The sequence below is a fragment of the Coffea arabica genome, chromosome 11c (genome assembly GCF_036785885.1).
Source record: "Coffea arabica cultivar ET-39 chromosome 11c, Coffea Arabica ET-39 HiFi, whole genome shotgun sequence".
In the NCBI taxonomy this organism is placed as follows: Eukaryota; Viridiplantae; Streptophyta; class Magnoliopsida; order Gentianales; family Rubiaceae; genus Coffea; species Coffea arabica.
Genome location: NC_092330.1, coordinates 630,613 through 640,263, shown reverse-complemented (window position 1 = coordinate 640,263; position 9,651 = coordinate 630,613). Strand labels below are relative to the sequence as shown.

At 36.1% G+C, this 9,651-nt stretch overlaps 1 protein-coding gene across 7 annotated transcripts; it reads left to right on the top strand.

Annotated features, from left to right (window-relative positions):
- The first annotated feature begins 185 nt into the window (after positions 1 to 185).
- LOC113716899 (gamma-tocopherol methyltransferase, chloroplastic-like) lies at positions 186 to 9,170 on the top strand. 7 transcript variants are annotated; one of them, XM_027241448.2, is made up of 9 exons: positions 186 to 340; positions 3,636 to 3,736; positions 3,960 to 4,019; positions 4,484 to 4,753; positions 7,266 to 7,435; positions 8,109 to 8,213; positions 8,328 to 8,531; positions 8,688 to 8,790; positions 8,895 to 9,170. In XM_027241448.2, the coding sequence occupies exons 4-9, from the start codon at positions 4,510 to 4,512 to the stop codon at positions 8,996 to 8,998; spliced, it is 930 nt and encodes a 309-aa protein (XP_027097249.1). In that variant the 5' UTR covers positions 186 to 340; positions 3,636 to 3,736; positions 3,960 to 4,019; positions 4,484 to 4,509; the 3' UTR covers positions 8,999 to 9,170. The 7 variants fall into 7 exon arrangements, with proteins under 7 accessions (XP_027097249.1, XP_071926495.1, XP_027097247.1 ...); XM_072070394.1 differs by having other exon boundaries at positions 3,938 to 4,019; XM_027241443.2 differs by lacking the exon at positions 3,960 to 4,019 and adding an exon at positions 447 to 513 and having other exon boundaries at positions 197 to 340.
- The last annotated feature ends 481 nt before the right edge of the window (positions 9,171 to 9,651 follow it).

Here is a 9,651-nt window from a genome sequence, read left to right as displayed (position 1 = left end):
AAAATTGTGATCAAACTTAACTTGAGAGTTTTTTTCTTTTGGCTAGAGAGTAGAGCTCAATTACACCCCTAGCCATATCCCACTCATCAAAGAGTAGGTTTTATTCGAGTGTGAGTCTGCATGCCCCCTTAAACTGCGGATTAAGTTTATCCAAGTACAGTGCCCATGCTAGTAGTAGTACTATTTTTCGGGTGACGGGAGCGGCAGCGTCATATTTATAAGAGCCAGCAAAAGGCGGCTCTCTTCTTTTTTGTTTGTTTGGATATTCTATTCTGCTTCTTCGGATCTATGCTTCAAATCTTATCTACAAAACAACTCAGCACTCGATTCATTCATACAGGTTAGTCATTATTCTTTCCTTCCTTCCTTCCTTCCTTTTCAGTTCATATTCAATTCTTCGAGTGAGAGAGAGAGTAGATAATACTAATACGAATCCGGTCTCCAAGCATCTGGAGAAGCTTCTCAAGGGATGACAATTGGTTGTATACATTCTTCTTTTCGGAGTGTTTCAAGGTTCATCTGATGCCTTTTCAATCTCTCAACTTGTATACATTCTTCTTTATGGGTTTTTCTTGTTTACTGTCAATTAATTCTAGCTTTCCCATATGCATATTAAATTTTTGATTTGAGCTTGTTCATGTCTGAATTAAATGAGAAACTATATATCGTTTTAATTTGTCTGGGGTGTGTGCAATTTCGCCAGCTTCATATTGGGATATACTATGTGTATGGACAAGGTCCATCTGTATCCAAGAATCGCAAGCCTGCATTAACAAAATTGAAGTCATCGTTAGAGAAATTCAGCATGACATGTAACATCAATACTATCAAAAAAGCATGGGTCGATGAATGCATGTTAAGAATGTCGATCCTTGAGGCATTGATGGCGGATTTGCTCCACACGCGCGCGCGTATATATATATATATATGTATGTGTGTGTGCGCGTGTGCACGCGCGTGTTTCCAATGAGTCTGCTTGATTTCATGGGTCTTAAACGCAACAGATAGAGAAGCTTTCTGATGGTTACCTGATAAATTGGTTAAGTAATAGTCTTTTCTATGCTTATGTGTAAAATTCAATGAGTGTGCTTATGACTCTCTTCTTGTGTCAACCAGTTTTTAATGGCTGTATCATTGGGCTCAATTGTACCTTTTATTTGTCTTCATGTTATAAATTTCTTGCTAAAAGTTTGATTGAATTCATCCACTCAGAACTAAAAAGTGAGATGGTCAGTGAATGGACTGGTGAACTGTTATTAAATGCTGCCCGAGTAAATAATGTGTATTTAGCTTATACTGGTTTGATAGGAAGATTATTTTGCACTTCAATAGTCTATTTTTATTTGAATGGCCATCAAAAAATTTGGAAATCAAAAGTTTGGATATTTATCAATGCAATAATAGATCCTGCACTTGACTGTTTAATACCTGGAGTGATTGCTGCTACTTTTCATGCATGACTTATCAAATTCATGGGTTGGGAGGGAGGGGGTGGCGGAAAGTAAAGTGAAGGTTAATTAACTATACTGAACCTGGAAGATGGCTAACTGTTTCCTTGGTTACGGAATTTATAGGTTTTAGTCTAGATGACAGCATTCTGGATGGGCTAAGCATTCTCTATCCCACCTGTAGAAATGTGAACTCAATTTTGATATGTTATCACTTACCATACCGAACAGTTCTGACTATGATTGGTTTCAATGTGGGAGAATTAGTAATGATCTTTTGCTATAAGCTGTTGAATTGTTTACCACAATAATGTTCAGCCAACATACTTGAGTTCCTTGTTTTGTTCAGAAGAGCGAAAACCTGTTAGCAAACTAGAATCTTGTTCATGCTTTGTTTTTTCTGACAAAAGTGAGAACAGGTATCTTGGAGGGAAAATATCTAGTCATTGTATTATGAGTGACCAACTAATATTTATAGGAGTAAAAACCTAACAAACTATTTACAAAAATACCCTTACTAATTTATTATCTACAAGAATACTTATATTCTCCTAACACTCCCCCTCAAGTTGGAGCATATATATCATAAGCACTCAACTTGTTACAAATGTATTTCACCCTAGAACCGCCTAAACTCTTGGTAAACAAATCAGCCAATTGATCTACAGACGGTACATGAGATGTCTTGATAATTCCGTCAAGCAATTTCTCTCGAATGAAATAACAATCAACTTCAATATGTTTTGTCCTTTCATGAAACACTGGATTAAACGCAATATGAACAGCCGCCTGATTATCATACACTAAATTCATAGGCTGTTTATGCTCAAATCCAATTTCAAGTAACATGCTCTTCAACCAAACCAACTCACACACAGTGTGAGTCATAGCACGGTATTCAGATTCTGCACTTGATCTGAAGACAACTGTTTGCTTTTTACTCTTCCACGACACTAAATTACCACCAGAGTCAATAATCCATGAGTCATTACCTCTTTGTGCTAAAGAAGCAGAGGGAAAAGATGCGTGATTTGTAACTTGGTACTGTAAGAATTTAACATATTCTTTTTCGGATATAATAAAAGTCTTCTGGGACCCATGTGCTGAAGAACTTGATTCAACTTGGTCAGTGGTAACCGCACGAGCAAAACTTTCAGTCATAGCAAATAACATTTCAAAGTAAAAAAAGGGTCAAAACTCGAGATGAACAGTGCGTGTGAACAGTGCCTCGTGAACAGTAGTACTCGATGAACAGTATCTGTGAAGTACTTTTTTGAACATTCGCGTGAACAGTAATGCAATGAACAATATCGCGTGAACAAGACTCTTACTAGATGTTTAACCCTAACCCTAGGACTTTAACTTTGATACCATGAGAATAGGTATCTTGGAGGGAAAATATCTAATCACTGTATTATAAATGACCAACTAGTATTTATAGGAGTAAAAATCTAACAAACAATTTACAAAAATGTCCTTACTAATATATTATCTACAAGAATACTTATATTCTCCTGTCAGAAAGAAAATAGAGAATTTTAGCTACAATAATATAGGGGTAATTATAGTTGGGAAGAAGAGATTAGATGGTTGACCAAACATTGGAAAGCGAATGCTTTGGGATTCTACTCAGAAGACTGGTCCTTGCTGTCACCGTTTATGAACTGCGGTGGGCCAGGAATGACAAGTTGTTTCAAGCAAAGCAGGTGTCACCTTTAGGAATTATGCAAACTATTACTATGCGGTAAAATGTGTTGTATAGTCTTGGGGAAATTTTCCAAGTAATAGAGAAAATTGCAAACTTGCAATGGAGTGAGGCATATCTCCAAATCAGTTCTGCTAAGAGATACTGGCTTGGCTGTTAGTTTGTATATAATGTATAGTTTTAGAGTTTTGTATTCATGTAGTGAGGGCATACGCTGAAGTGTAATTTTCTTGGTCTTATCAATAAAAGTTTCACATTTAATAGAAAAAAGCCCTGAATTGCAAAACTATGATTTTAGTAGGACAAAAGATGGTGGCTGTTGTTTCGGTGGTTAAACACGTGGCTCGTGTTTGCTTACTTCATCTTCCACGACCTCATGTGTCTATCACTATTCTGACAGTAACATATCTATGCTATGCATGTGAACATATGTTCTTGCAAGGAAATACAACAACAACTTGATTTTGGGTCACACTATACAGTTTTGCAGCTTCAAATGTATTAGGTGGACTGACAAGGAAGCACATCACACTTTTCACTGGCTGTCCATTGCCACGGGATCGTTTCACTACCTCTGTTCAAGGTGCCCTTCCTTCTCCCCAGATTTGGTTTTTTCACCTTGTCGGACTTTCTTCTCCCCGATGGCAAGGAGAAAAGTATCTGTTTCTTGAAATAACACACATAGCCCCTTGGATGAATTTTGGTTTGCTACAAGTAGACGCATTTAATTTACAACATAGATGAGCACAACTGGATTTCCTTAAGCATAAGTTATATTTTACAGGATCTTTCATGCTTCCTTTCAGGAATGCTGTGGATTTCACTTTCTATGTGAATTCCTGAGTTAATTTGTTAGGAAGTGTCAGGTATGAGCTTCTAGCAGGATTAAGTGGGGGTATATTCTGCTTCTCATTTCCTTATTCTTGATATTGCTCTTAGTGATATCACTAAACCAATAATGAATTTTATGACCCTTGTGATAGATTGATTAACCATGGAATTTAATAGCATCCAAGTTCATTTTCAGTCAGCTTTTTAATCCAGGAAAAGTCATTTGTTGACTAAATTTGTCTTGTGGAAGGAAAATTATTATGAATTGCAAGCTAGAGATGAAGGACTTTCAAGAAACATGTTAATACTTGACGAGTAGAGCTCAAATTAACTTCCTCATCAATTTGCATTGCGCTGTTAAGTAGTTCTGCAGAAAATTGTTCTCTTTCTGTGTGTTATTGATAAGGTTATGACTCCTTATAGATCATAAGTTTACTTGTCTATGACTAAAATGCCAACCATTTCAACTTAGAATTGTTCACATCATCATCAACTCCAGGGGCTCGAATTCTAAACAAGAAAGAGATGGCAGTTAGACAGGCATCATTAGGTGGGGTGGATGTGGATTTAGAAACAAAGACAAATGTAGAAAAGCTGAAAAGAGGAATTGCAGAGTTCTATGACGAGTCATCGGGAATATGGGAGGACATCTGGGGAGACCATATGCATCATGGGTTCTATGACCCTAACTCCACCGTCTCCCTATCTGATCATCGTGCTGCTCAGGTTCGGATGATTGAGGAGGCCCTTAAATTTGCCTCAGTTCCAGGTAACTGTGTCCTCTCTGTCTTCTTAAATGTGCCTGTCTCATTGTGGATATTTATATATATGTTGTACTAGTTACACTTTTCTTAATTCCCAGTTGCATTTAATTTTTTTTTAATTGTCAGCGAATATGCTAATATCGTTTTCTAGGCGCATTTAATATGATTTTATTTTCTTCCATCAGTAATATTGTGGTGCTTCTATATGCAGTTGAACAAGATCACTGCCTAACACTTTTGTTTATTTAAGCTTCGAGAGACCTGTGTGGATCAGATTTCAAACCTTTCGAGTTTCCTAGTATTGGGATCACATAAACATTACATTGATAGTTTTCACACGAACTTTATAAAAAGATGTCTCTTACTTGTCACATGCATTACTAATGAGTCTACTTTGTAATGAAGGTTGAGATTTCATTAAATTCAAGAATAAATATTTTGGTGGTAAGAGTGGTTAGTTAATAATTGCAACCCTCGGAGGATGCACAAGAAGCATGACTTTGAGTTGAACTAATAAAATCCACCCAAGTGATAAAATGCAACACTTGTAATTGAGGGAACTGAGAGATAGACTTATATATTTGAAAATTTTCAATTGATTTATTGGAAGGGGATAGGCCTTTTTAAAGATTAGAATTTAAGCTAGTAAGCAGACGTGAAGTTTTTTCAACAATGAAAACGAGTGAAAAAGTTGAATGGAGCAATCACTGCTAACCCTAAGCTAAACTTCTGAAAGCATAGACAATTAGTTGGGAATGACAAGCAAAAGTCTTTCCAAAACAAAGATCAACCGGTGCGGAATAAGAATGGTGAAGAGTTGAGAATTCATGTCATTGACTCTAATGGAAAGGTAAGTAGGGATTTGAGTTACCCTTGGATGAATCCTACATTTATATGAATGCGTACAGCCAGTCCAAGGGTATCAGGTTGAGATATTTGAGTTTAATTGAACGGCATTACAGCCATTACATTTTAGAAAAAAGGTCAAGGTTTGTCCTATTGCATAATGAAGCACTTTGAAAGCCACATAACACGAAATACCTGAAGAGTTTAAAGCTCAAACACATTTAAAAGAACACACTAATTTATGTAAAGTAAAAGCAGAATCTTTCTGGAAAATGTATTCCCACTGAATGGGCTATTTTGCAGATGATAGGAGGACAGGAGACCGAAAATACACTTGTACAAGTAACTTATGAGATTAGACTGATTTATAGTTCATAACATATATATATATATATATATATAAATCACTACCCTGCGACCCACCAGAAAAAAGGAAGGTAAATGAATAAAGAGTGCACAGAAAGAACTAGTAATATTGCTCTTGAATCCACAACGAAGTTCAGTAATGTCATGTTTTTTGAAATTCAATCATAATAGTCTCCAAACTCATTAAATCAGAAGACTAGATTACTTGAAAGTACAAATGCAAATCTGCCACCACTAGGATGATGACTCCTTAGAAACATTTGCCAACCTGATGAATTTTAGATTGTCTGTGCTGTTACATACTATTTTCTGCCAAGTAATTAAACTAACTATTCGATTTTAAAGCCCTAATGGTGATTAGAAAATTGAAAATTTGCTATTGTCCTTGCAAATAAAGACAATGTTGAAGTTCAAAAGCAATATATATTCAGTTCTAATATATCATGACACTTAGAGGTAAATCTGTTACAATGCTTTTCCAGAGACTTGTGTTGCAAGAGAACCCAAAAGGTCTTTTAAAGTTATTCACATTAATCTATTATGGTTTTCATGGAAAAAGAAAGAAAGAAAGAAAGAAATACGATGTGGTACAATTTTTAATTCCAGGAATTTTCACAGACCATTATGATGGCCAGGGGTAACTTGGAAATGGATTTCTAACAAATTATTAGTGTGTACTACACCAAGCACACACTCATTGCATTGTAGATGATTCACTTGCAGACTTGCTAATGATATGAAGTAAATTAGTGATAGAAATCAAGCATTATCCTATTGAAAGACGTAAATAAAAAGTGGTAAACTGGATATCTGCAGCATATAGAGCCTTCTTGGGTTTACTACTTTTGCGGTGTTTCTGTTGACTGTCACTTTGCTGTTGATTTTTATTGGAGTTCTCTTTTAAATGATATGTGTAATGAACAAAAACAAGGAACAGGGAACCAAAAAGGGAAAAAATAGAGGAAATGAAGGATTAAAATGCAAAATAAATCCGTCTCAGCTCAAATTTGTTTGTCATTCTATGCCTTTCTTGTTTTAACAGTGCACACTCTTCATTTGTGTTCAATAATAGAGATCTCTTGCAAATTTCTGCACTTCTTTTACTAAGTCCATCACACCTATAACAAGATTTGTTGTCCTTTTCCTTTTCTGATTAGATCTGCATCAGTATTTCACTGCTCCAGAATGAAGCTTGTTTCCCAAATGTCCCCTCATCATGTTCTCCTCTCCAACACGAGCTGTTTTATGTTGTTTTTCTTTTATTTGGGAGTTGACATGCACTACTTTTTTGTCATCAATTTCTAGAGGATCCAATGAAGAAACCAAAAAGCATTGTTGATGTTGGATGTGGTATAGGTGGCAGTTCTCAGTACCTAGCAAGGAAATATGGTACTGAATGTACGGGTATCACCCTAAGCCCTGTGCAAGCAGAAAGAGCTCGAGCTCTTGCTGCTGCACAAGGATTAGAAAACAAGGTATGAAATGAATGTCCTTGTTACGCATTTTAAAGTAAGTCATAACCATACAAAAGTAATTTGCAGTGGGACCTTAGTGAACCAATTTTCACAAAACTTTTGTGTAGAATATGCTAGCAGTACTTTTCTGATCCATTTTTTTATCTCCTGATATTACAATGTGGCTAAAAATTTGGCCATAATTCAGTTAAAAAATTAGGATGGTATTGTGAAAAAGAAAAGAGATGATGTTGCATCTAAAAGTGCAGTTTGATAATCTGATTACCAGTTGTATAGGCTTTGCCACAACTTGGTGAAATTGTTCCTCTGTGCGCTTTCACCTTCTTGAACCTTGCCAAAATAGGTATTGAATATTGAAAGGATAAAAGTTGCAGATTCTTTTCCTGCCACCTTTGACATGATAAGATAACTACTGCCAGCAAAAGTACCTCGTGTACCTTCAAAACCTGAAGCACAGTCATTACACATCCCAGCAGAGAATAATTACATAGACTTGTCGCCTTAGAAGGATCTTAGTGAAAGAAATAGAAATGGGGTTCATTTTCCTGTGGAACACCACAGCCCAGGAAGCCACCGCTTCCACACACTTGAAATAAAAAGGAGATGAGAAAATCAAAACCACGAGATGTATCACTATTTCTTTCTTTGTTCTATAACCACTGAACCACAGCAGGTTTCCTTTGAAGTTGCAGATGCCTTAAATCAACCATTTCCAGATGGGAAATTTGATTTGGTGTGGTCTATGGAGAGTGGAGAACACATGCCAGAGAAGGCAAAGGTTTGAGAATTTTATTTTGCACTTATGTTGGCTTTAATTATTTTCTTTGTACCCATTACTGTATATTTGTTTTGTATTTTCATGTTATCCTTTTCTTTATTTTTGAACTTGTAGTTTGTTAACGAGTTAGCTCGGGTTGCGGCCCCTGGTGCAAGGATAATCATTGTTACATGGTGCCATAGGAATCTTTCCTCCTCTGAACAGTCACTAAATCCAGATGAGAAAAAGCTGCTAGACAAGATATGTGATGCATATTATCTTCCAACATGGTGTTCCACAGATGATTATGTGAAGTTGTTGCAGCCCCTCTCTCTTCAGGTAATAACTTAATCATCCGCAACTTGCCATGTTGGATTACACCGTTATAGAGATCTCATAGCATATAGCTGCCGGACATGGAGATCGGGGCTAGATAGATATTCACTGCATTTGTTTCTCGGTGGAAGTGAAACTAATTTGAGACTGAAATGTCAGGATATCAAGGCTGCAGATTGGTCTGAATATGTTGCACCATTTTGGCCAGCAGTAATAAGATCGGCATTGACATGGAAGGGGATAACATCACTGATACTGAGTGGTAAGACAAGCTTCATTTTTTAGCATAAGTTGCAAATTCCTGATATTTCTGGTGAAATAATCAGATTCTTTTCCTTGTGTTTCCATTTCCTATTCATTCACCAGGATGGAAGACCATAAAAGGAGCAATGGTTATGCCATTAATGATGAAAGGATATAAGAAAGGTTTAATTAAATTCGCAATTATAACATGTCGGAAGCCAGAATAAACAAGAAAGCCATCCAGTTTGTCTGTGATTCGTAGGATTTCTCATTTCCAATGATGTCATTGATGTGAGAGGATGCTATGTCTGTTTGACTGCTCATTCAGCCTGTTGTGTATGAAATATTTTGTGATGTTCATCCAACTATATTTAGTTCACTTGATGAAGATTTTGGATATACGGTGGAAATTCCTATATGTTCATGCAAATTGCTTTGGCCCTGATGGAAGTTTGCTGAAAGAGAAGCTATAAACTTGAAACTTCTGGATTCTACAAGGAAGATATATATATAGTTGCCAAATATGTTAACGCTCAATGCAATAGTTGAAACAAGATGACATGAATATGACCTGAAATAGACTGAAACTTTATTTGCTACCCTTCTTCTCTCTCTTTTTTTTTTTTTTTTTTTAAATTTTATATCTAGAACTAGAAGAAGAAGCACAACTCCAAAGCATGGAATATCTGGCGATTTCAAAAGATGAAATTGGTTTTCACTTTTCACTGTAAAAGGGCTTCATTATTGGGACTAATACTTTCATTATTGGGAAACATAAATAAAACTCGGGGATTTGGAATGAGACTGAATTAGTAAAAGATAAAATGCTTCCTTCCATTCCACCATACCAAAACTTGAACTACTATAAGAAAAATGCCTC

Coding starts and splice junctions, on each gene's coding strand:
- LOC113716899 (XM_027241443.2), top strand. CDS start 289: ATGCTTCAAATCTTATCTACAAAACAACTCAGCACTCGATTCATTCAT. Junction 514..3,635: donor TCTTTTCGGAGTGTTTCAAG/GTTCATCTGATG, acceptor CACACTATACAG/TTTTGCAGCTTCAAATGTAT. Junction 4,754..7,265: donor TAAATTTGCCTCAGTTCCAG/GTAACTGTGTCC, acceptor ATCAATTTCTAG/AGGATCCAATGAAGAAACCA.